The sequence below is a fragment of the Limanda limanda genome, chromosome 17 (assembly GCF_963576545.1).
Source record: "Limanda limanda chromosome 17, fLimLim1.1, whole genome shotgun sequence".
NCBI lineage: Eukaryota > Metazoa > Chordata > Actinopteri > Pleuronectiformes > Pleuronectidae > Limanda > Limanda limanda.
The window spans coordinates 8,418,475-8,445,684 of record NC_083652.1 but is presented as its reverse complement, the minus strand read 5'-3'; the positions used below and the strand labels follow the sequence as shown (position 1 = coordinate 8,445,684).

The 27,210-nt window shown below is 41.3% G+C and overlaps 1 protein-coding gene and 1 long non-coding RNA gene across 3 annotated transcripts in view; both read left to right on the top strand.

Annotated features, from left to right (window-relative positions):
- The window catches only part of lasp1 (LIM and SH3 protein 1), a 31,116-nt gene extending 10,508 nt beyond the window's left edge, over window positions 1–20,608 (top strand). Inside the window, exons 2-7 of one of the 2 annotated variants that reach the window (XM_061089325.1) lie at window positions 359–453; window positions 6,773–6,857; window positions 12,297–12,404; window positions 15,703–15,778; window positions 16,670–16,764; window positions 17,455–20,608. In XM_061089325.1, coding sequence (XP_060945308.1) covers window positions 359–453; window positions 6,773–6,857; window positions 12,297–12,404; window positions 15,703–15,778; window positions 16,670–16,764; window positions 17,455–17,628 — 633 coding nt within the window. In that variant the 3' untranslated portion in view covers window positions 17,629–20,608. Of the gene's footprint in view, window positions 1–358; window positions 454–6,772; window positions 6,858–12,296; window positions 12,405–15,702; window positions 15,779–16,666; window positions 16,765–17,454 lie in introns of both variants that reach the window. The other variant, XM_061089324.1, reaches the window with a different exon arrangement.
- Window positions 20,609–21,236: 628 nt separating this feature from the next.
- LOC133023145 (uncharacterized) lies at window positions 21,237–23,057 on the top strand. The gene is made up of 2 exons (XR_009683041.1): window positions 21,237–21,997; window positions 22,226–23,057. It is a non-coding gene; the product is annotated as an uncharacterized LOC133023145 (long non-coding RNA).
- Window positions 23,058–27,210: the final 4,153 nt, after the last annotated feature.

The following is a 27,210-nucleotide window of genomic DNA, read 5'->3' as shown; positions in this document are numbered from 1 at the left end:
TCAATCACAAATGTTACACGTCAACCATAACGTTCACACCATCCACTTGTAAAAACTAAGCTTTGAGTAAAAGGGGAAGTTGGTTTGTGTAACTGTCTAATGCAAAGAAAGACAAACTTCTCTGTTTCCACATTGCATCATGTTTTCCACACACTCTTTTTAACGGTCACTATTCTTTCTTTCTGCATCCAGCTTCTGTCCCTGTGAAACCCAGAGGGATTCGAAATGAGTCCTGGCCTCACTTTTTCACAATTAGCTTTCCTGTGTTTGTGTTTGTAAGGTTTTGTGGAGATAAGGTGAAACAAATGTCTCATGATCTCACCACTCATTGTGCTTTCTGTCTTTGTGTTTTCAACAGTACTGGCATAAAGGATGCTTCAGCTGCGAGGTCTGCAAAATGACTCTAAACATGAAGAATTACAAAGGCTTCGATAAGAAGCCATACTGCAATGCGTAAGTTGTTTCATAACTCATCATTGAATGTTTCATACTGGTTCAGCCATCATCTCAAAGACACTGAGTGCAGTGTTTAATCTGTCAACAAACTGAAATAGGACTCTCTAATTGTGTGTGTGTGTGCATGTTGCAACCCAACTACGGCCCCTCTCTCCCTCCTCTGCTGTTTATCTGTGACTATTCCAGCTCCCCCCTCAGAGAAAAGGCCCATATATGTGGTGTGGGAAAGTGCCTCTTTGCCTCCTCCTCCTCCTCGGTGGGGAAAGGGGGGGTATCAACAAAGGAAATTCCTAAAGTTCCTCTACAGTGACACAGGCGGACACTCTGAAAACTAGCATGTCCACTCTCGCTCCAGCACATTCTCACACACTAAAGGCTCATCAGAAGTCCATGGAATCCTCCTCTCCCATTACTTATAATGAATTTCTTCTCCTCTGTGTGTGTGTGTGTGTGTGTTTACCAGAGTGAGTGCATGTTCTGAAAGGGAATGCAGAGAGAAGGCGTTGCTTCGTGTTCTGACAAGCTCTTTTGCATTTTTCTGCCTCTGAAAGGCCAATTTACTACCAGAGAAGTAAATCAAGCCACGTCATGCTTAGCATTGTCGTTTTCTACCCTAGTGGAAACTCTGTGGTGGTAGGCTAGCTTGTGGTCATAGGTTTTCTATTGCATTTGGCTGATATGATAGAGTAATTTGTTTCGAAATTAAGGAAATAACATGACTAATAAGAAAAAACGGACAAACAAGCTCTTTTAAAAGGAAAAGGCACATTTTTGTATCTATGTAAGGCTCATATGAGCCATTTTTTGTCGGCCAAACAATACATTGGTTGGGCTGTATTCTTGCCTGATGTGTGCATTCATTCAAATGACATTTTTGCCAGGCTGCTGTCTGGTGTAGAGATACAATTGGTTGGGGTGTTTCCCCAGAGAGAAGATGGGTGACATTAAGGCCAATTTATGCCTCTCCGTTTTTTCTATTACGGACAGATAAGACCGCCCTATCCGTCGTGAAACGTCCTCTTCGAGGGCTTCGGAACAGCTTTTCGTACACGTCTGATTTTTCTAACTATCCGTCTTCATGTTGGAGACCCGACGGACCGCTCTTGGCTGTGATTGGTCCGCGAACGACATCATTTCCGTATGACGTCATTTCCGTATTTCCGGACATCAAACTTCCTGTTTACATGTAGCAACAAACACGAACACAACTATGATTCTACGATTAATGTGACGTGTGTGTTAAGCCAGCGGAGTTGTCCGGCTGACGGTGGCTCGTTAGAGCACTGAGGGCATGTCTGCACGGTCCCATACGGTTATAACGAGCTTTCAAAACGGCGCTAGCAGGCTAGGCTAGCGGGCTAGGCTAGCCACCATGCTAACTGCGGTGGTAACAGTGCAAGAACCCGCCGTCACGACTTTAATTCCACTTCTATCATGACACTGTTTCTATAATACCGTCAGGTTAGAAGCAAACACTGGATAGTAGTAGTTAGTGTCGGGAGTCCCTGCTGACTGTGTGTGGAAGCTGGGGGGAGCTAGGTCCGTGTAGCTTCTAGCTACATGTAGCCTCAAGCAGATTCAAGCTGCGGAATCAGCAACACAGTTCGGAAACAAGACCGGGGAACCGCTGCGCTAAGAAACGATTACATCAGCATTTTGACCCGCTGGGTGTCACTTTATTTAGTTCTGTTAGTAGCCATGGTTCAGTGTGTGGGACGCAAGCTAACCTGTAAACAGAGACACGTGGACTTCTTCTTCCCAAATGGGGTAGGCTTCTCTGAGCTCGTCTTCCGTTGCGCCACCTATGGGTTTGGCGGTGAATTTTTTCTGGACGTAGACTGACGGAGAAGTAAAAATCAAAAAGACTCTTTGTCTCCCGCTGAGACCTCTCCGAGAAACAGACACGTAGTAGTATATAAGAGCCTTTACTCTTGAGTCGATATCGACTGCTTCTGCAAGTGGATAACATTAATGTTTATTCTTTAACTCTGATGATGAATGTTTGCTGCCTCAATCCACATTAATATTGAATGCTTTTAGTCTCAAGGACAGTCTAGAGGAGAAGTATTAAAAGAGAAAACCTAGAGTCTTAAGAAAACACATATTGGAAAGCTATTTTGAATATTCCCAGACTTACCCCAGTGCTGCTCTGGCAGCTGGAGCAGCAAGAGAGGGTCAGGAAAAGATAGCTGTAGCTAATGAAGAGAGAGATACAAGAGAAGAGGAGGAAGACAACAGCCAACATGCTGCTGTGCTAGAGTCAGTTAGGGTAGAAGCAGCAGGAAAGAGTGGCAACAAACACAGAGAGAGCTGTATGCATTGTTCAGTTATTTTTGTAATAATATTGTTGTCCCATCTGATAACATGTAGTCGGCAGGTTTATACTGCAGCCTGCTACCAGGACGCGATCTATATGTTCTGTCTTCAATTTTAAGAAGCTGTCACGTTGTCCATTTTAACATACAGTCCATAACCTAAACCAATGATAATGTTATGCATTACTTACACCTTTTCTTTTCCTACCTGTTTTTCCTTTCTGGTTTAACATCTCATTGTGACCTTGTCCCTACTTGCTATCTTTCATGTCTGCATCAAAGCATTAACCGTCTGCAGCGTCATCCTACTATCACATTTATTTCCACAGACTGAAGCAGCTTCTTCTTTTCCTGTCCCTGCCTCAGATGTTCCCTCCGCTCAATACGCCGAACAGGAGCAAGGCCCTTCAGAGCCTGTTTATTATGCCTCTTTCCGTTTGTTTAAAACAAGCCATGTTCAAGTAAACAAAAACAGGGGAAGAGCCTACCACTTGAGGAAAGGAATGCTATGAAGATGGCTACGTTCTCTGTTGTTATTATGTGGGATAACTACTTTATCATTACTCCTCTATATTTGGCCTTCTAAATTGATATAGGACTTGTTTGTTTTCACGGTATTCCCACCCACCTCCTCCTAGAGAACCCTATCCCTGATTAGATACTAGAGTCGCAGAAGGGGATTGTGGGAGATTTAGGAGGGCAGATAAGTAGACGGTAAAATTCTTCATTTCCCCTTGGAGACATTGGTGGGACACTGCCTTAATGACTGATATTAATCTGGACATCAATGTGGTGTTATTAAAACTTGTCTCAAATGTCTTGATTTAGTTTTATCGTTTATTTTAATGGCTGACAGTTTCCTGCAGTGTAAGACCGGCTTTAATCACGGACGACGTAATTTGTTGACAAGTTGTTAATCATAAATCAATCAAGCGGTGTGACAAAGCTTGCTGTACTTTTCCTTTGTCTTAATCGAGGAAGGGCTCTTTGTCTTTGGAAGGTCACCAGCAGAGATGCCAAGTCAGGAAAATATCAGATGAATTCTGATACATGAGATTCACTGTATTATAGATTTCTCCCTGTCATGTAAAGCAGGGATCTCTGCTTTTGGTTTCACTATGTGTCTTTCTTTAACCCTTCCTCCATGTGTGTGTCTGTGTTCAGATTTCCCTCTGTCAGTCATTTACCTTGCTGAGTTGAATGAAATGTACATGTTTAATCTGAATGATGCATTACAACCTTTCCAGGTCTTACAGGGTCAAGCCGGCCACAACATCTCCTGATCCCACAAAGCAAACAGGCCTCTCCTCATGCACAGTAGGCGGGTTTTGTGTGCGTGTGTTTTGAATTTGATTACACATGCGTGGCCCCCCTCACCCCTACACCCCAGCTGCGCCTCCCCTCCATTTTGATCACTCCCTTATTTTTTGCGTTCACAGGGCTAACCGAGTTTGTGCATGTGTCACTCACTCTTGTTTGCGACTCATTACCTTGTTACACAACCTGACAGATAGTTTAGCCTTCTTGTGACTCATCCATACTCTCAGACGCATAAAAACAGCATGGTTACACACACACACACACACACACACACACACATAACAAGACCTCACTGAGTCACAAAGCTCGTTGTATGTTTGTGTAGCAATCCTTAAGTGGGAGGGCATTTTCTAAAGCCATATTGATGATGACAGCAGGGCTGTTAACGGTGAGGCTGAGAGTGCTAGTGTGTGTTCAAGCCACATATCCTCTGCTTCAGACAAACAGGGGCACAGTGTTGCTCAGTGACAGGAAGTGGGTTTCACCACAGAGCAGACACACCCAACTCCAGAGAATAATGAACACATATAACTAGTGTCCAACTCTTGATCAGGAAAAATTTGTCAAGAAATAGGAGATATGGTGCCAGTGAATATGAGTGCTCAAAAAGTACAACACATATGGCAGGCAGAAATTTAGATTGTATTCTTGATGTTGAGATCATCTTGACACAGATATTCAGGACAACCGATGCAACTAAATGATATATATAAAAAATAAACATATCATACGTGTGCATACTTGCTGAGACTGTCTTGACATTGATCAATGGAGATAGGTAATATTTGACATTGCCCAGCACAGATTTAGATAAATAAAGATTGTGTCTTTTAATGTATTTATAATCTCTGAGCCCGGTAGCTATCAGCTGATGACAAATTAGCCTCTGAGGGCAACGGCCCATATTTTGAGTCTTCAGGTGTAGACCGCTGATATCTGGGCAAAGATGCCATCTTCTGTTCACCATACACTGTTAACAGTCGGTAAAGTTCAGTCAAACATTTCTCCACGCGCAACACAAATATATGTACCTTTTGTCGGGTTTTTAGGGCCAGATGACATTTTGGCAAATCTCAATTAACAGCTATCTCTACATGAATGCAGATAAAGATGTTACATCTTTAACTGATTTGTTAAAGATGTAACAGGTAACTACGTATCTTTTCAATCTGAAGCGGTAGGTGTGCTTGTATAAAATGAAAGTTAGATGGTTAGATATCTTACAACGGTGAAAGAGTAGCATAATTTGAAATGCAGTTTAATTGGCATGCTTGACTACTAACCTAGATAACAACCATATCTAAATGTTGCCCTTTCAGTTAAAGTGCTAACAGTTGTGAAAACAAAGTGTTCACAGACCTGCATGTTTTTGGGGGGATGCTAGCAGGATTCAAGTGCTTGAGTTTGTTACGCATCACACCAACTTCTGTTCTTGTTCCGATGTAATTGCATTGATGTTCCGCTTCCCTTTCTTTCACATTATCATTGGGGTTTCTTTAAAGTGGCTCACATCTCTTTTTATAGCTCTTTGTAAAATACGCCAACCACAATCCTTTTGTTAATTTTTTTTTACGTCCTATAATAGCAGCAGGAGGAATGCTGATACATTGTTGTTTCCTATGTTGTCAAGGAAACCGTAAACACATTGCCTAAATGGGTTACCCAGAGGCACGGATAGTGGTTGAAGATTCTTGAGGTCACCCAGTGCCCTGAGGCATGCTGGGAATTGCAGTCCGTATTTGATCAACTGTGAGGGCTCTTCCTCTCCCGCTGGATTTGAGACATGTGTTTTTGCTGCCGTAAGGACCACACTGAACTGGCAGGCACCATTATTTGTGGACCTCACGGCCTCTTCTGCACAGACGCCTCCACTGAATAAAAACACTGCCTTAGGCTTTGCACGCACAGCAGCGGTTTAGGTAATCAATAAAGTACGCGTGTGAAGAATGGCTTTTGGAATGATGCTCTGACTGTGTGCTGCATGTCTGCGTGGAAGATGTGCATCTCAGCTTACTTGGGTACATTTATGTTTGCTGTTGGTTTCAGACAGCGCAGTGGGAGGTCGAGTGGTTATTGGTCCACGACTGTCAAGAAATTTCCCAGAATCCATTCAGAAAAGAGACTTGCCTTCATGCTGGGCTTAAGGGGGCTGCCCATGACATCATTCACACTCGCCCACTGTCCCTTTGACCCTGTTGTGTCTGTTGCATGCAGTTTCTCTTCCTGTTATCCCTTATAGGGACGTTCCCATGAGTGTTTGCACACATTTGTGTGTGCCTGTGCTTAGTAAGCTTTTTAACATTAACATTTTTTCCACACCTGCTATGGCTCTCCGCCAAAACTCTGAAACCTTAAGGCTCTCTTTCCGCACACACAGCCCCTGCCTGCACTTCCTCGTTTCGTTCTGACTACCTTGGCTCCCACTGACAGAGCATTGTGTGTTGTACTGACATGCCTTTTGTCTACAGGGGCTTCTAACTCAACCTCTGGACCACCTTGAATAACAAATGCCCCCACTACGGGGCCACAGACTGCACACTGTTCTGTTTTGTTTTTTTCTTGGAGTCTTGGCTTGATCGTCACAGTGGGACACTGAGTAAAAGCTGGTATCTGCTTGTATGTTTGTGTGCATGTTTATGGTGTACTGATATTTTTTACTGTTTTGTGTGTTTATTTTGCAGACACTACCCCAAGACAAATTTTACCTCTGTGGCGGACACTCCAGAGAACCTCCGCCTCCAGCAGCAGACAAAGATGCAGAGCCATGTAAGTCAGTAACCAAACATGATATTAACCCAAACAGTTTGTTCCACACAAGGTAATAGACCAATGTGCGTAATTTGAAAAACCTTATTTGAATTAACCCTAGAAATTATCTTGGAGTAAGTGCCTCCACAAAGTCAACTTTCTGATAACTTTATCAGCCTAATTCAGACCTAGTTTAAACATTCAAGATAAGTGCGTACTCAAACTTGAAGACACACATGAGAAGTCAAGCATGAGATTGATTCCCAATGGACAAGGAAGGAGACATGAAGAGAGGGCTGGATGGTCCATCGCCATATGTGGTTCAGTCAATTGAAACACTAGTACACCTTAAATTATATTGGAAAGTATATCAGTATTGAGCTGTCAAATAGGACAGACTTGGATAAGTTTCGCAACACTTCACATTTGCTTACATGACTCGATGAAACACAATAATTGTTACACAGGAAAGCATGCAACACTAGTGTCCTTAACACTGAATATAAGCATATTGAGCTTTTTAGTTTAAATATACTCAGGAGAAAGCTTGAGTTTAAGCCCAGTGAAAGAGGATATACTGTGTTTGAATCAGTTCAAAATGAGGTTGGAAGAGAAATATGTATGTAGATCTGTGCACAGCATTGGTTGTGTTCTATCAGATTGGCTGGTTATGTTTGGCTTTTGTTCATTGACAGACTCCATCCTCCAGAATGCTAGGACCCAAAAATTAGCTATATATACCTGTAATTTAATAGTGTTTTTTTAACCAGTACAATTTCTGTCTGGAAAAGAAACTTCTTGTTTCACTCAACAGCCTCCGTCTGTGTTGAGTATGTGTATGACTGTCATTCATATGCCTTTTTGTGGGGGTTTCAACCTGGATTATAGCTCCATAAATTGTGTGCTTTTTATACCATTTTGACTTAAAACCCAGGGCTACTGAGGCCTCTACCACTGCACTTCTACTTTCTCTGTATCTTTTGCAGCTGTACATCTTTTTAGCAAGTTTAGGCTTAAATGTTTTTTTCCCCTTTTTTTTTTTGTTATTTTTCCTTACACTTATTGAGGGTTGAGGACAGGAGATGTCGCATCTTGTTAAGCCCTCTATGAGACACATTTTGATTTGTGAATATGGACTATACAAATACAATTTTATTGATTAAGTGATCCTCCCAAATGTTCAGTTTTACTCTCATCCTGATCTGATTTGTTACCCCAAGAAAACATCACTAAAGCTGCTCCAGCTGAAGCTAAAATAAAGACCCAAATATATTCTGAGAGACCAAAAAAACCCTCATCAGACCAAAATATCCATCTGAACTGGGCCATGTGTTGACTTTATTAAGACGGCCCCGACAGAGATTCTGCGAGATTTACACTCACCGACAGACTCCCATTGTGGCTTCCTGCAGTTATAGAAAGAATAACAAATCCCAGATAGAGTGAGTAGAACATGTTATTATATGTGTTGGAAAACTAGTGACAGAGTGTCATCGATTTTGACGGCTGTCGTGAGGTTTCACTTCTCTTATTCATGCCATAATATCTGAGCTATGTTTCTTTGCAGCGTAGGAACTTGTCTGTCTGTGTGATCGCTAAAACAACCACAGAAACAGCTGCGTAATACATTTATGATTGCACACTTTTAATAAAAAAAAAATAAAACTGCTGTCAACTTCCGCCATTTTCAGCCTCATTAATCACAAGATGGGGAACAGGGGAGCATCCATGGTGGAAAGCTTTAAACCGTCATGCAGCAGAGGAGAGAGTTATTCATGGAGTGGGCGGGACTTATTATAGAAGGCACATCAGTCATCCAAGTGTCTGTGTCAAAACACTACATATGATTCTGTGTGTGTGTGTGTGTGTAACCAAGATGGGGATTTGTGGAGTATTGGGGTGGGGGTCATACGGGGAGGGAAATGACGAAGGGATTGCCGACAGATGGTGTTTTTCTACACGGATTGTGTGTTATAACAGCACCCCCCCCAAACAACTCTCTACCAAACACCCAGAGATGGTGATCGTACAAATGGTTAATCGTAAACAGTTGCCTCAAAATGAGCTTATAATACACAAAAGATGTCTGTTTGACAGGAAGGATTAATGCGATCGTGAATCTAGTGTCATTGCTCTGTTTGTGTGAGAGCAGTGGTCTGAGTGGACAGGAAACTGTGATTGAAATTGAGTGAAACAGCTTGTTTCATTCAACCTAACCATATTCACTCTGTCATACGTGATTAGACGCTAGAACAACTCTTGTGTTTTTAGTTGAAATAATCAACAAAGTGTAAAATATACTTTAAAAAAAAAAGAAAGTATATGAAGTCGTTTTTGAAGAACTAGTTTCAAAACTGTTAAACTGCTAACTATTTGTGCTGAGATCTGTCTATTTAAGTAGAATGACACTAAGTCAAGTGCATACCTCATCAAGATCCAGTAGTTATTGTGAAAATGTCAATAAACGTCTAATCTTGTAGTGTTTAATAAAGTGAAATAAAATTTTCTGGATGAGCCCCCTGTTCCGGATCACACCAAAATTTAATCGGTTAGGAATAAAATAAAAACTGAACACATGGCACACAGCTTTTACATATGCACATATGTAGTTAGTGTATTTGTTAAGATAATATGACAGAAGCCTCTTGCACTGTGATGATTGGTGCTATCATAGTATTATTGTGCTGTGCACTTTGCAAGGAAGTTGAAAGTGTTTGCGTTAGACTGGCCGTCTAACCCCTTGCCACAGCTGCTGCTGCGTTGCTACGGGAAACCTATTGCTATGGTAGCAGGGTAGAGGTTTGTCACACCTTATTACAAGACTTCGCGGGGGAAACTGAAACAAACAAGATGGAGAGACGGAGAGAAAACTGGGGAGAGCAAATTTGGGAGGAGGGAGAGCAATGAGGCGCACATGAGCGAGGAAAAAAAGGAAGAGACAGGAAGGCACCAACACAGACAGAGAGAGAGGGAGGAGTTCAGGGTGAAAAAAGGAAGAGATAAAAGTTAAATTCCCAGAGGAAGGAAAGCCAGAGGAATGCAAATAGATGCAGAGAGACAGATTATCATGTGGAAGAGCTGCTGCTCTATGGGATGTCTGTGTCTGTTGCTGTTGAGGCAGTAAAATATGAATGAATGAAAAAGCAGTGGTGCAAGAGGAGGGAGTGTGGGTGGGAAGAGAAAGCAGACGCATGATTGGAGGAGGAGAAGAAGCTGTTGCATGGATCCAAAAAGACAAAAGAGAGGGTCTGAGAAATAAAAATAGGGGGAGGATAATTCGTTGACTGATGGGAGCGGAGCGCAATTGAAGGACAAAGATGGGTCGAGGCCGCATTAATCTTCTCCATGACTTATCTTTGTGCGCAGGCTTGAGAGCCGTGTATAATTTCCCAGGGAATGAAGCTCATCTATAGTTTTCAATCTATCTCTCAGTGGACTTCATGGCAAGGATGACAGCGGATATCTCTCACACTCACACCATGGTTGAATCACAACCATGTCATGTCATCACAAGACGAGAGGAGGATTGGTCAGCACTCTGTTTAGCAGTGTCAGACATTATGTGGACACTGTGGGAGAGGATGGAGGGATGACTCTTTTGTGTGCTGGTAATGGGCTGTGCAGGCAGAGTCCTTTCATGGGAGGAGCGGGTGTACATCGCAGTCGCCATGGGGGCGGGAATAAGGATTTGGTGTGGGGAGGAGGAATTAGGTGATTTGTCACTGTTGAAATGTCATGGCGTGTGCCGAGCAGATCATAAGGAAAAAAAACTGGCTGCGTGGCTGCGTTTTGGTGTTAATAATAAAGTGAGGAACAGCAAACTTTTTCAAACACTGTTTTAAAAACATCATCATAAGGAGACACCAGTGACCTTCAGACGGCAAAAATCATGGCCATTCTAGTCCGATCCAATACTAAATACCTGAACTTACACTTCATGACGAAATAAAAGACCTGCATTGTAGCCTCAAGTTTGCCCATAACTACAACGAAAAGCTACAACAGTCAAACAACTTCCTACAAACCACCGGAAAAACGCACACCGGAAAATTGGACAATATAGACCAATGTGGAATCTATAACTGAATAGATTGATCTCTGCCTGTAGTTATGAGATAAAGTGGTGTTTACAGGGTTATTCTCTACTCCATGACTTTAATATTCCTTCATATCTGTCGTACTTGACATAGGTTACTAAATTGAATTCATTATGGTCTAAAAACATCTTGAATTTAACTTGTTGAAACCTGCAGAAACTCAGCAGTGAGGGGGGGGGGGATATCCTGTAGCTTCAGATATTTATCTGACTCTGCCTGGGCTGGACGTTTCCTCTTCTGCCCTTAGGGTCAGGACAGGGTGGGAGGGCTAGAAAGTCGCACACAATTTGTCATACCAAGCACTACCTCTCAGTCTGACCATATATGGTTGCTGCCACGTCCTGTATGTAAGGCCTTCACTCACCCAGCAAACAGGAAATAATCGTCACCTTAAAACATTTGAATACATATAGCCAACCTCACTTTGCTTGCACACGTAATGCTTTCTGGAGTCATAGTCGGTACATAGGAAAAAAGTGATTTTTTTCTGGTTCTGGTTTTCTGTAGAAAATCTGAAAATGGGGAAATACCAGAATTGCAGAAACATTTGGACACTCCCACCTAACAGTCAGTGCTTAAAGTTACTGGAGCTCAACGGATGAATCAGCCTGACTGATAATTACCCAAATACCTGCAACCAAATGCCAAACATGTTTTTTTTTGACATGCTGGGTGTTCTGGCGGGGGGTTCTCTTGTGGGCCCCCCAGAATTATGATTTCCACATAGATTGTTGTTAAAAAAAATGTCTTTGAATGTTGTATTATGATTAAACTTCTATTTTGTAGTGAGTAACATTGTCAATCCACTCGGTTAAATGGAAATGCAATAATAATAGTTGCATTTTAGATTTAATTTAAACATAGGCTACTCAGCCAATCCTCTGCCAAGGAAAAACATTAGTAGAATGTAACCCTAACCCCAACCCTATTTCACTGGAGGTGACATTTCCGGGTTCTCGTATTAGTTATCTAATGGTGTCAAGCTGCAATAAAGTCAACACTAAAACCATTTTCCTCCCGCTATAAAAATATTTTATTAGGCCAGCACACAGCTCATTAAAACTCGGGACAGATTCCATTTGCTAGTTCATGTTCAAGCACTTGCACTATACAGAAGCTATAGATACAAATATTATAATCTTGGCGGAAGTGGAAATTATTCCCATGTTAAGCAAGAAGATCTCTTTGTATGTTGAACATATCTAGGTCAGGGTTTCCATAAATAATAACTTGAGCTGCATTTGTTGGATTTTCCTTGCGGACCCACACAAACGCGTAGAAAACTGTTCATAGCTGTGCGATTCACTTTGTGTATGTTGACTTTCTCTTAATTTCTAACATGATTGTGTTTTGTCTACAGGTTCGCTACAGGGAGGATTTTGAGAAGAATAAAGGAAAAAATTTCAGCTCGGTCGCAGACACACCGGAGATCCAGAGAGTTAAGAAATCGCAAGATAATATCAGCAACGTAAGTGTCGGCCACACAGGCACTTAAAAGGATCACCCCTCACTTCACCTGTCCATTCAATTCCTCTAAGTCTCTAAATATCTCTTTTGGCAACAATGAATTGAGGATTTTTTCTTAGCAAGTTAATTGGTCGATATGAAGTCCACTGAACAGGGTCATGTTCTTTGTTGCTGATATCACAACTTATCACAAGCTGACTTTTAGACTTCATCCTTACAAATACATTGTCCTTGTATTACTACTATGACCTCCGTCCAGTTGTATCCATTCCCATTGCAGACAAAAGCCAGGTGTAAGAGGGTGTTCATGTTTTTTTTGACCTGTGGAGAAGGGGCAACATGTTTGCAACGGTGTCCCCAGTCATTCGGCGATTTGTGAATTTATAAGAACCAAATCAGGAAGTGAATGCTGGTGACGGTGTCATCATTCCCAGATCTCTTTCTCAAACTAAAAACGGGGCCAGCGTTTTTTCCTCAAATTTCGTGGTTTTAGGCGCTTAAAGAAACTACCGATAGAAACCAGCAGAGTTCCAGGAGATTTGCTTTATTTTCAAAGCTGGATTTTTTTCCTTTATTTTGACGTCCTGGATGCACCACCTCCATTTCAGGCCCCAGAGATTCACTAGATGAAAATCTCAAGCTTTATCATATTTTTTTAAGGTATTGTTTTTTGGCTGGGTTTTTTCAGAGTATCTTTCCTCCCACTTACTCACCGACCGACACCAGTCAATGTCAATCGCCTCCTGCTCCCATCACTCCTCATTTATATTGATGGAATTCACCTCAAATCACTTTGTGCATGGACCATTCTCCTCCACCCTCCCCTCGTCTCTCCCTTAGCTCCTGTTATTGATTTGCCATTTCTTTGTAAATACAGAACAGCGATGTATAAATGCAAACAGTACTTAACTTGCATCCCCAGACTGCTTAAGTCAGCAGGGAAGGCCTTTTATTTTGACATGAAACTCCCTCGCACAGACACGAAAACATACAACGTTACACATAACCAGCTCCGCGCCGGCCTCGCTAATGGTATAATTAGTGTGGAGGGTGATGGGTAATTGCAGCGTTCATGCGATGAAAGATCTTGCGTGACTGAGATCAAGGAAATCTGCAGGACGGAGAGAGACACACATATATTACATGTATTTATGGGTGCGCACAGGCAAGCCACATCAAGATAACAAGTGCGTTATGGCAGGATTGATTTGGGCACATCGTGGGCGCATCAGTCATCCTGATAAACACGACATCTGCTTGCAATCATTCACCGTCAATCATGATGGAACCGCTTCAGATGAATGCTACGTCCCCCTCCCCCTTTGCTCTCTTTCCCAGACACGCAGAAACAAACCAGTTCAACCAGCGCCCTCTGCAGAATGTCTGTTGTGTCACCCGTCCCCATCGCTGTCCTCTTGTCAAACACCAACAAACAAATAACAGGTTCCAGTTTATTAGAGCAGCATTCTGGGCTCTTCCTGTAGATCGTGCTTTCAGACATGCACTGAACTCCAGATATTCTACTGAAATTCACCGGAGGGGCTGTATGTGAGAAGGCAAATGTCCGAGTCAGTTGCTCCGGACTGCCAGGCCCCACGTAAAAACAATTAAATACAGCAGGAAAATGTCCTGAAAGTGAGTGTGCATGTGGTTGATGTTTCGAACATGTGACAGACGCACAACTGGAAAAAGAAGAATATGAATATCTCAGGACAGAAAAGAGGTGCTTTTCACGTACAAGACGCTTAAGAGGATGTCCTCTTGAAAAGACGATGAGATTAAACAGCTTTTGGTGATGAGAACGTTAAAAAAAAAAATTTGATATCCGAAGCCGAATATATGCCTCATGTCCTGCCTCCTGCATGATCTACCCAGGTGCCACCCTTCACCTCAAAGCTCCGAACATTCTCCTGTTGTTGTGATTGTGTCTGACACAAACAATCTCCTGCTCCGTTCCTCATATGTTAGAAATCCGGACCCTATTATTATTTTACGGAGTTTTTCTCTGAAAACACCGCTACTCACATTATCTGTTTGAAATGAATCTCCCTCACACACTCTCACGCAGCATATTGCACTCCAGAACAGCCACTGTGTTCTCTCAGTCACTCGCTTCACTGTTCTTGCACTAACACTCCGTCATCCCGTCCAGTCTGTGAACACACTCCTTGGAAATGCCGCTGGCACAGTGGGCTCATTTAGCGGGGACAAAATCGAGCGTTGTAAATCTGGAGCGGAGACACTGTGAGTTAGTCTGTTATCAGCCTGGGCAGTAAGCGGGGGGGGCGGGTTATTGAGTGTAGTCATAGAGTCGGTCGGTTTCCTCCGAGTGGCCCTGTTTCATGTTGTCACACTGAATGCTGCCCTTGTCACACCGGCTCGGGAGGTGGGGGATCATGAACTGAGCTTATGACTCACAGATTCAAAAAGCTTTCAGAAGAATGTTCACTCACACTTGCTGTAGCTAAAATATAAATGATTTAAGTGTGTGCAGTCGTATGATTCCCCTCCTCCTCCTCTCAGTGTTTCCTCTTGAATCCAGCTGGCTCCTTCTCACACCGAGCATTCAGGCTAAGATTGGGTTCCCTTCTTTTTTTTTTTTACCTCACCTGTTCTTCTTGATATGTCAGCGGTGGTTGCTATGCTACTCTGACCTCACACTGCTTCCGGCCACTGCTGACATGTCACTTCCTGTCAGTGTCGCGCTGCTTCTGCTGCCCCACCTAACCACAAGAACAGGAAAGCTGTAGAACAAGTGGGAGCCCTCTGGTGGATAGTAAATTAATTACATGCTGTGACAGCTTCCTGGAAAAACAACTGCACCTGTAGATTTAGAGCTCTTGACAGGGTATCTACAGGTTTTTAACAGTCCTATAAAAGTTCATATTTAACAATATTATACATAAAAAATATTTAGCTTTCTGCAGGCAGCAGTCTTACATTTAAATTATACGGTTTTTTTGGCAATAATTGGCTAGAAAATCTCATCCAGATCAAAAAATTCTTCCTGGACCTTAAGTAAATTGACATTGTTTTTATTTTTGAATCATTGTATTTAATTTATATTGCTTATCCAGGTGCTGGTTGTATTGATTGGTTTATTGTTATGTTTTAAGGAATTATTCTGGTTTATGATTAAGAAGGCTGGACAAAAAGTGATATAAATGACAATAAATTAATGCACTTACTAAATAATTCAAGGAAATATCATCCCTTGTGGTTTCCCTGATGTCTGTCTGAAGGTGTATGGACTCCATCTCCTTCTGTGAGCTCACACTGTTCTTGTTTGTCCCTTGCAGATTAAGTACCATGAGGACTTTGAGAAGGCTAAGTTGGGAAAAGATGCCCCACAGCCCCAAAGTGGCCACAGCCCAGGTAATTATTAATTCTTTTGAAAACACACATTCAGCACTGAGCAGAGGCAGCAACAGTAGCAGCATAGGGGTATGTTGTGTTTGAAATATACACTTGGGAGGGAAACATTATGAAATGTTCAAGAAAATCAAAAAAAAATACAAACTTAAAGCAAACTATCTGTATGAATCGATAGCACTACTGAAAGTGGCAAAAAAAGTTATTTTTTGGAGAACTTTAACACTTGGTTTTCTCAGAACAGTACAAGTGCTGCACCTACATTTTTCTTTGAGATCCTTGCCTTTTTTGTGGCTTAATTGCTGCCACAGGCCATATGAGCTCACCAGGCTGGTCACCTTGTCACACCACTCGGGGATCTTGGTCGTAACTTGTTCACTGCGCCCTTGTCTGCATTCATCCTGTAAATAGTCACTTTGCTACACAAAATGCTGTGTTTTACAGCCTTGTGTAATCTGAACTTTAACAGACAAACTGTTAATTTTTCAAGCCAAAATGGTTTGCTCAAGCTCAGCAAGTTTGAAGTAATATAAATGAGAAACCTTGACCAGTGGACCCTTGGTTTGTTTTGTTTAACTTGCCCTATTTGCACTTCAACACAAAAAGACCTTGTTCACATGGTTGTGTAACAGTGAAATCAAGAGCTACTGGATGCATGTATTGACTTGCCATGTTTTTGAATTCTTCACCCTCTCAGCCAGTGCAAGCAGCAGTAAATACACTTGGCTTTAGAAGGCATTTGCTTTATGCAATCAAAGCTCGGTTCTCCTCCCCAAAATATGTGAACACAAATGTAACACCAGTGGCTAAATCCCCAGGCATCACCCGTTTGAGTCAGATCTCTGAGATATTATGTACCCTGCTTATTCATTTATTTTCTTTCTGTTTCAGCAGCAGCTTTCCAGCCCTCTGCAGCATCTCAGAACAACTATGATGCTCCTTCTGAATCAGTGGGCCAGGCAGCTGCCGGCCCAGCTGCCGGTTCTGGGGTAGGTCTTCCACTGTCCAATGACCTTTGCTGAAGGATGCTTGACTTCATATATTCAAAACCTGAAAAGTGTCTCAAGATATTGTTGTATTTTTCTCAATTTTGCGATAATCATGTTTACACCTTTTTTTTATCAATTACTTGGCAAGTATATTGTCAAAAATGCCATAGTTCACAGATTTTATCTTTTCAAATGAAAATATTTGATGGTTTTTCTGAACTTATCTGACAGAAAACTGAATAATTTGAGATTCTGGCGTGTGGTAAGACAAAATAAAACGTTTGAAGACATTAACTTGGGCTTCAATACATCCTGATATGACTAATACGTCTACCAATGTAGAGGTATCTACATGTGTCATCTTTCTCCCAAGTTTCTTAGAAATCTTTAGTAGTTTTTGTGTAACACTGCGAACAAACAAACAAACCAACAAGGGCTAAAACATCGCCTCCCTTGAGGCGATCATGTATCAACTAATAATGCAGATAATCATTGATAATATTCGATTGTTTATGTGACCAGTAACATGGTTATGTTGTTGGCAATAGTTTCCTGAAAGTTACAATAACAGAGTTAAGACATTTTATTGCTGTAACTTTAGTGATAGGCACACATAACATAGATGATTTCTGCTGTAGCTCCTCTGACTGAACTGACTGACTGATCTTTGTGTCATGTCTGTGTCCACAGAAAAAATACAGGGCCGTGTACGACTATGCTGCTGCCGATGAGGATGAGGTGTCCTTCGTGGACGGAGATGTGATCATGGACGTACATCAGATCGACGAGGGCTGGATGTACGGGCGTGTGGAACGCACCGGCCAGCAGGGCATGCTGCCTGCCAACTACGTGGAGGCCATCTGAGAGTGAGAGGGAGAGTAAACGAGGGAGAGAAAAAAAGGAGGAGGAGTAGGTAAAGAAAAGGAGGGAAAGAAAGAAAGGAAAAGCCCAGTGCCATCTCATCTTAATGCCGCTTTCTCTTAATTTTACTCTTGTTCCCTAATCTGTCATGTGAGAACTCAAACCCATCCCACCCCCCTCCCCCTGCTTTCCTTCTCTGCTCTTACCGTTCAGCTTGCCAACCACAGACACCCTCTATCGGTCTGCTTGTCTCTTTCTGTCCCTCTGTCTGTCTGTGCTGATGTCTGTCTCCACACGGATGACCGCCATCCTCTTCCATGTTTTTGACTTTTCTACATTCCCTTAACCTCTAACCCTGTTGCACCAATCAGCCGGTTATCAGTCTTAACACAGAGGTTTTTAATATATTTATAGATTGACACACATTTTGCCATTGTGTGCTCAAAGAGGCCACCTTCGCGTTCAGCTTTGCATCGTGGGTAGCTGTGTGAAACTGGAATCGCAGCCTAACTGAAGAGCACCTCCTGTTGTTGCCTTTTCACGAGCGTGACGGTTCTACGGGAGGGATCAGGGACAAAGTTAGGGGACGTCATCAGTCCATCTTCTGCAGCCGAACTGAATACATCACCTCAGTGGCTGTGCATTTATCGTCTATACGTGTTTATTCCTGTTACTTGCAACCTTCAGTCCTCACATAGTTATGGTGATAAATGTCAGAAGAAAAACACAAGATGGGAACAGATTGAGTCTTTTTTTCCCGTTTTGGTATGAAATCACCATCAAAGGAAAAACATTTATGAAACAGAAGGCCAAGCACAACTCTCTGTATTTTTTTATTTTAAGGTTAATCCACTGTTTTTTTCTGAGTGAACATTCCAGTCTGTTTTTCCATTTAATGTCGACAGAAACTGGTGAAACCTTGGCTGTGCTTAAGTTTTTTTTTCTTTTTTTCTCATGCTGTTCTTCCTTTTACCTTTTCTTGTTATTGTGAGAAGCTTTTTTTCAAAAAGAATATTGGTGTGTTAAATAAATGCAACCATCAGCCCAATTTATGAATCGAAACAGAGAAGTTTATCTTGACGTGTGCACCCCCGCACATTTGATCACCCGTGGGATTAACCGAGCTGACCTGCAGTTTTGTGCTCACAGCTCGTTGGAGAAATCGGCCGAATACGCTCACATTTACGCTCAAGTTAAAGACTGGCATTTAAGACACATGAAAGAGAATTTTATTTTATACGCTGGTCATTAAAACATCCATAAAGGTAGATTTTCTTAAGTCCATCTGGCAGGGGAATCCCCAACTATTTTTGATATTCGACCGATATAATCTGCCATAAATTTACCAGTTTTTGGTCGTCTCAAATCACAAAGTCGAGCCTTCACGTTTCTGGCTGTTACACAAAAGCTGCATCCTTCCTCCACTCTAGATACTGTATTTCTGTGAGGACCTTATCAGACTTATAAAAAGATATGTGAACATCTCTCAGTTGTGTAAATAATGCGGTTTGCCCATCCTCGTGCAGACATCCTCCCCTTTTCCTTGCTTATTCATCCTCCCGTGTGATGCACTGTGACTGTCACAGACATGGAGCGATCAGGGCGGTGCGCTTTCCGGTGGGGTGGGAGGGGCCTGGAGATATTTCAGCTTTATTAAAACAAACAAGGCTCTCACTATTGTAGCTAGAGGACATTGTACAATTGTATATGGATCATAAAGTTAAGTTAGGGGAAATGTTTTTACTGGTCATGGTGCTCGGGGAAGTGGTTTGCCTGCAGATTAAAAAAAAAGAAAATAGCAGTTCATATTATTTTGGTGAAATTGGCTGAGGGGGAGGGGATGTGATTTTCAAAACTCGTGGAGAAAGTCCGGTGTGGTGCAAGTTGTCAGTTGGTGTTGAACATTCATTCAAAAAATTGCATCTTTCTAATGTGATGAATTGTGACAGTGCTGATAAAAATGATTACTCCAACTCATGGTGGTTGGTGGGTTGCCAAACTAAATGGACGGACACACTGTATAGTATGTATGCCTGTGTTGTGCATTAATCCCTATTGACACCCGGATGATTTTACGTACTTGCAAAGCAGATGCTAGAACAGAAAGCTGTTTTAGAGCTCAATGTTGTTTCTCTTGGGTAAACTGGACAGTTTGAGGTTTTTGCTTGTAGTGACATGATTCTTGCTCCTGGCTAATGCTGATGTTTGCTCAAATTTAACTAAATAACAAAGCTGGTCACACTGGTAGCCTCCGTAGCCCTGCGGAAGGATGATGTCAGTGTGTGGCCTGTATGAAATGGAAAAGTGGACAGCAAGTGTTTTGGAAGTGAGGCTCAGGGTTGAGTTGTTAAGGCAAAGTCAAGTTTGCGCGTGGGATGATGCAAGCGTGTGCGGCTGGGAGGGCAGCGATCTCACTCTCTCACTCTCCCAGCCTGTGAGGCAGGGCAAGTTTTTTTTTTTTGGTCTGACCCGGATATTAGTCTGAAGTTAACTTCTTGCCACCAAATACCGCTCTTCTGCTCTTGCAGCACTCATCTACTGAACCGTAACGACATATCATATCCCGTTTCCATTCAGTTTCTGTCTAGTATCCTGTCCACCCGTCTGCTGTGATCCCTCTTTTTTTCCTGCTCCATCGTGGGCTCCTGCGCTTCTGACGAATCATCCTCTGCTTCTATGATACTGGTTATATACTGTAGACTCTGCAGATTGAAATCATATCATCAACAATGGCAGGTTTAGCCTTCAGACCAGTTTTGTGCATTCCATCTTAAATTGTTTTTGTTTTTGATATAATTTTGTTATTTTTTTGAATAAAAAAAATAAAGATATCATATGCATATTGACATACACATGTATTCAAAACTCATACTGAATACATCCTCAGAATTAAGGACCTGATATCATCTCCTGTTGCCCTGTTACAGCACTTCAAATTGTACTTATGATTCTGCAGATTCAATAAAATGTCATTTTTCTCAGACTATTGTTTGTGCTGCCTTTTCTTTTCAAATCCTTCAGACCATCGGTGAATAACTCGTTCTAGATTCTTGTGTAATCCTGCTAACAAACAGATGCCATAAAATATGGTCCTAATGCAGGAAGACGATTATACTTTTTTGTTTAAGTTGCACAAACTACCTGACAAATTTGTATTTAATCAAACTAAACATCCTTGAACCTGCGGGGTGTGGAGCAGCCTGCAGCAGCTGCCCTCTGACGGAGCCTCATTGACACAGTTCTCCTCAAGGTCTAAACAGATTGGCAGCATAAAGTGCTAAACCTAATATTTGTCTAAACCAGGATGATTTCATTGAATAAACAACAGTTTGAAAAGTATTGATTCCTGCAGCTACATAATTTTACTCGCACAAGACCATCCAGGTAATGATCTCATAGCATCATTATAAGCATCTAGTTTAAAAACTTTTTAAAATAATTTACATAGAATAATGTCATTGTTTTAACATCGAGCCACAGATTCTTATGTGTTTTTAGATTTATTTATTTTTATTCTTGTTGCTGTGTTTTGGGTTTGTGTGCGTGTGTGTGTGTATATATTTTTGCCTGCTTAGAAATGTTAACTTCAGTGCTTCTCATCTTCACCAGGATTCCCTGACAGGACAGATGTTGTATCTCAGTGGGACCTTCTTGGTGAAATAAAGGATAAAACAAATGAATTGTATAATAAAATAATTAAAATAATATGATAAAACAAAGCAAACGTGCAAAATACAACTATAAAAGATTGCAGAAAGGCTAAACCGAAAAAACTGAGAAAACAAAAAAATGAAATTAAATGAATCCTGCGCAGTTCACTGTTTGCAAATGTGAAAGTTTATAAATAAAGTTGGGTGGAAAAAATGGAGGAAATCGCCCTTTAGTGAAATGTCGGGTGTTTACCTCGCTCCTTCAAAATGTCACATTCTGGTTGCTGAAATAAAATATTTGGTTTTGATTTAAACAGTTTTAATGTGAACCTTTTAGACACGAGTCTAAAGGTCTAAACACGAGTCTAAATGTGGAGTAAAACCGAACCGGAAAAAGATCCTTCCTTTCACTTCCGGTTGTGGAGCAGGAGGAGTCACAGGGGGGAGGGGTCGGCCGGACTCCCTCCGAACACCGCCGATCTCTTCCGAAGCTCCTGCACCGGCTGCTGTTCGTCCTCCTCGCACCTCCACCGCCTGACACCATTTCCACCATGATGGACATTTTGATGCTGATGTTTTTCGCCATCATGGGCCTCGTCTTCCTCTCCTACATCATCTACATGCTGTGAGGAGGAGCAGGAGGAGGATGAAGAAGGAGGATGAAGAACATGGGCGCACACGGGATGTTGTGTTCCTCCTGCATCCCTGGTGTCCGGACAATGGTGAGCGATCCCTACGTCTCACATGATGCGTGTGATGTTTCTGTGGTGGTCTTTTAATACTATTACATGTGTTATTCATCTATTATAAAACTATAAAGCTGCAGAGATGGTGATGGTTGAACTCCCCTCAGCCTGTGCACCGTTCTGTTTCTATATGAATTTAAAATCAGCTCTAATCGCTTTTTATTCCAAAGAGACGATCTGTCATCAGCTGTTTGTGTGTTTCAGGAAGAGGAGCCAGGGCCATGATGGGTTCCCATCAGTGCTCTCAGGTGGGATGTGAGGAGTGATCCAGCGGAAGTGAGGGAGCAGGGGAGGCCAAACTCTCTTTCCTCTCTTTTTCTATATTTCCCACTTGCACTATGTCATCCCTCCATCCTCCAGAGGACCGGTCCAGTCCGAGGAGACTCCCCTGACTTCCTCTTCAATGGACCCAACTCGTTTTTCTATCCAGACTGTGTTTTATCTGTGGAGGAGGAGACGTGTCACCTCCCCACCAGTCCAAGAATACCAGTCTGAGTCTGGAATTTGCCTTTTTTCACGACAATGTGAGCGAATTATCGCTTCCACGTCATGTGCATGTGAGTTTAACAGTATTATCCCTGTGTGGCCAACACCTCTGCACTCATGGCTTTATTTGTATCAAGTGTGTGTTTCATCAATTGTCTCAGCCTTGACGTCAGTGTTAATATTATTTCCTCTGTGTTGCCACAATACGTGCTCCTCCTCACTACAATCAAGGTTTCCCATCACGGGGGGGAGCGTCAGTGCAATAACTCAGTGAAGAGATCACAGCATATCACCTCTTCTGTTGAAACGTTTATGTTGCTGTTATTCAGTTTGTCTTAATATTATATACAGAATATATATATATTTATGTTGTTTTTGGCTGCAAATGACACGTATGAAGAGCAGCGCTGTCATTTCAGAAACGTGTTTCTCATTCTTATCACCAAATCTCAAATATATATTATGTTCTTCAGGATTTTAATGATGTTCAGTTTATTGATGCACTGATTATTGACAGTGTGTGATGTTGAATAAAGATGATTTCAGTAAAGCAGAGTTTCTTTTTTCCTCTGTTCAACACACAAGTCACTTTATTTTAATACTGTTGACAACCACAGATTAGTCGGTTTTGTCAAAGGAAACATTTTGTCAGGCAAATAGGTCAATTTTTAAAGTGTAAACACACTTGTAGGCTGTGTTATTTATTGTATATGTACATGATAAACATGGAGAGAGAATATTATAATATGTGACAAAGATCCAGAGCTGGAATCAAACCAGCGACGCTGCTGCTGCACTGAACGCCTCTTAACCACAATGTCTCCAGGCAACTACAGAAATAATCATTTTGAAATGTGTGTTTTTTAAGATGCAACTAAGTCAACTATTTTAAAAAGAATTTCCAAATTGGTAGATAAGTACTTTATTAATCCAGAGGTATATGTATGAATTCAGTATGAGTCACAAACAAAAGTAACACGTAGGAAAACCACAAAGGAACATGAGATAAGAATAAATCTAATAAGAAAAACAATCCTCAAGACAAGCTAAGGATATAAAAAACAAATCTAATCATGATTCAGCCCCAGAAGAAGAACTCTTTTACGACTTAAGTTATATCAGTTGTTGTCTTTTGTTATTTCCTTGTGGAGTTTTTCTGATGTTTTATTTTCTGTTTGAAATTTGGGTTGAAGTAGAGCCTGTAATCCTGCCTATTTAATAAAATGTTCCTTCCTGCTCTGCCCATCCTCACCGACATCTGCATCTATGTCCTCAGCTGGTTAAAAACTGGGCAGTAATAATCGATATAGATGTAGTATATACAGTTTTTTTTAAGTTGCCTCTCAGTGAACCCAAACTACTGGATTACTCTGCAGGAGCCAACTGCACCGCTCTGTAAATCCAGTTTTTGACATCATGCACCTGCAACATGGAACTAAAGCTTCATTGCATTAACAAACTTTTTAATCTCAGCTGTCATGTAGTTCATTCAGTGGCTTTACATTGAATGCTGCATTTATTCTTTAGGCCATTATTCAAATTGTATTGTTTCTTAATTGTGTTTTTTAGATGCTTGGAATGATTTCCCTTTCTGTACTCCGGTTATATTGTACTGAATTCTACCTCAATGTACTCCCAATTTAAAATTAAGGTTGAATAAAAGTGAATAAATATAGATTTAAACAAAAAGTGAATATAAATGTTAGTGTAAACATTGCCTGTAAGTGACTGACAGCTCAGCAGCAGCCAATGAAGTGTTCCGTCCACATCATCTATTTTATTCTTATTGTTTCATTACCTTGTTAGTACAGTAACAACAACAGATATTAACATTTAAACACAACGTCAAATGACAAAACACTCCACACCTCATCAAAATGAAACTTACACAACTCTCATGTCACAAGTTTATTCTTCTGTATTTGTTGAAGGACATAGATGACATTTTTTAAATTGCTTTAATGGTATCAAAGGCAAATAAGTAAAACAAAACGTGAATCTGAGTTCAGGCTTTATATAAGGTGGTATATAAAGGGCCTTAACTGTCTGAGACAATATCTTGGTTTTGGAAACACCGGAAGAGAAGTCTGTGTTTTTGATCCCTGTTGTTTTTGTTTTACTTTTGTTTAAATCTCTCTTTAAAACACATTTATATAGGTGTGATTTCTCTAGTATTGGGGTCTGAATTCAGCCTGAACTTGTTATTTTTTATTTATTTACTTAAGCAATGATCTCAAAGACCCTTTAAATTATTTTTGTAACGTTTTATTTCTTTTTCTTGTTTTCTCATCTGTAACATTTTCATTTTTTTGTACCTTTTAACTGTGTACACTAAAGCTCTAACGTCTTCCCTCCTATGTCTTCTTCACCAACTCCAGCAATTTATTTCCTGTCGACACTTTGAGAATAATCTACTCATGATGCCCACTCACTCACGATTAAAACATTTTCCAGCTAGAGGAGCTGTGTTCATCACGTCCACATGATGTGAGCAGCCTCCGTGTGCATGAGAGGATTCATGCAGCGTGTGCTCCTGCAGATGGTGCTGCTCACCCACCGCTCAGGCTCTGGAGACTCGACCTGTGGTGGCGAGTTCATGGAGAAAAATAACTCGGCCCCTGTCCAGATGTGTGGAAGAGCAGGTCACATTAGACAGGAGGACATGAGGGCGAGTTTAATTCAGCCCTCACAGCTGTTGGAAACACGTTAAGTATCTTTGAAATGATTCAAACATAAAGTTTAATATAGGTAAATGGGAGCCCTTTGTTTATGAGGGATAATATTCTGAATGACAGTTTATTATATCTTCAGTTTTACACAGTGTAATGAAATGAATTATATTCTTATAATAATAACTTTTTCCAATAGATAGCATAAAGCTTATGTATCCGTGATTGGATCTAAACACGTCACTGAGGACTAAAAAAAACCCCAACAAGGTTTGTTGCTTGTATCTGTTATTGTATCGACCTGAACTCAGTGCTGCTGTTATGAAACAAGATTTATTTCTCCTTTTTCATTTCATGCAGCAGATGAAGGACCCCTCCCCCCCCCCCCCCCTGCCTGCCCAGGCCTCTTCAATGTGTTCCTCTCGGGGGTCACAGGTCAGCTGCTCCTTCTGTTCCATAAATTTGAGGACATTTTCAGGGTTTTATACAATCCCTTAAAGTAATCTTAATCTTTTAATCTTTTAAAACCCTTCTACGAAATGTATTTTTTTGAAAACTCAGTAAAAATAGGAACATTTTGGGAAATGCCGCCAGGAATACCACTATCCTGTGTGTTCGCCAATATCCACCAGTCAGTCCATGAAGGACAAAAACATTTCAGAAGAATAGATGAATAAATAAATGTATAAATAAATAAATGAATGAACACATTCAGAAATAAATAAATGTGGAAAAATACCAAAATAGTAGTTTTCATTGCAAGCTTACTTTTTGTTTATTTCTTTATTTCTTTAATATTCATTACTTTCCCTTTAAGGTCAGAGTCTCACCCTCGTCTCCACCTCATCCAACCACTTCGCTAAAGTTTCTCCCACATGTGTGCAGACAGACCAACTGTGGCAAATAATCGGAATTCCTCTGCTGATAGTATAATCTACCACCCTCACCATTACAATACACCCGCTGTTCTATCGGAGAGCACACACAGACACACACACACGCACACACACAACCACACACACACACACACACACACACACACACACACACACACACACACACACACACACACACACACACACACACACACACACACACACACACACACACACACACACACACACACACACACACACAACCACACGCAAACACATGTGCTTCCCTTCATGCTGCATCCTACGTCCAGTGACACCACAGAGCTCGTGTTCATTTGGTTGAGAAAAGATAATGATGTATTGAAGCTGGACAGTGGAAAGTGGGGCAGGGTTTGTTTTGCTGTTTGCTGCCCTGCACATGTTGTATGACCTTGTTGTACTGCTGCTGTAACTTGGACCTGCATTCCTGAGCTCTACACACACACACACAGACACATACACACACACCCCTTCCCTTCACTCACTGGCCTGCCACGCTGCTTCTAGCATGTCACAGCTGTGTGATGTGCCAATATTGAATCAAAATAAGCCAGAACAGGTGCTCCTTTGTTTTTCTGCCGCGGAGGCCTTGGGTTGCAGTGGCATTTCTGGGTAGATGCAGAAATATGGGACATTTTAAAGTATTTTTAAAGACTTTTAAAAGGAACAATGGCACTCAAGCAACACTACAGTGCATATTCACGAACATTTTTCATTGTCTTCCTGTATTTTTTTTTTGGTTCTTTTTTAGACAGCTTGTAAAAAACCTCCACGGTGAGATATCACTGCCAGATGTTTCCAGTTTAGATTTTTGGCAGATTTTGTCTCTCGACCTAAATCATAAACACACATATAAATCAAGCACAAACCTCATTGTTCCAACTCAAAATATCAGACAGGATATATTGTAGAAGAAGCAGCAAGTTAGGTTAACTTTGAAAAAAGTTCTCTGCTGTAACTTTCTGCTTTTTCTGTTTCTCTTCCTGAGCTTTTCAGGGGGAACACACTGTATATGATCATTCACTTAAACAGGCCTCAACAACACAGGCTGAAGACAAGTGGACGCCATATATGACATAAATTACAGTATTTAATCACACGGTAACTCCTGGAATGCACT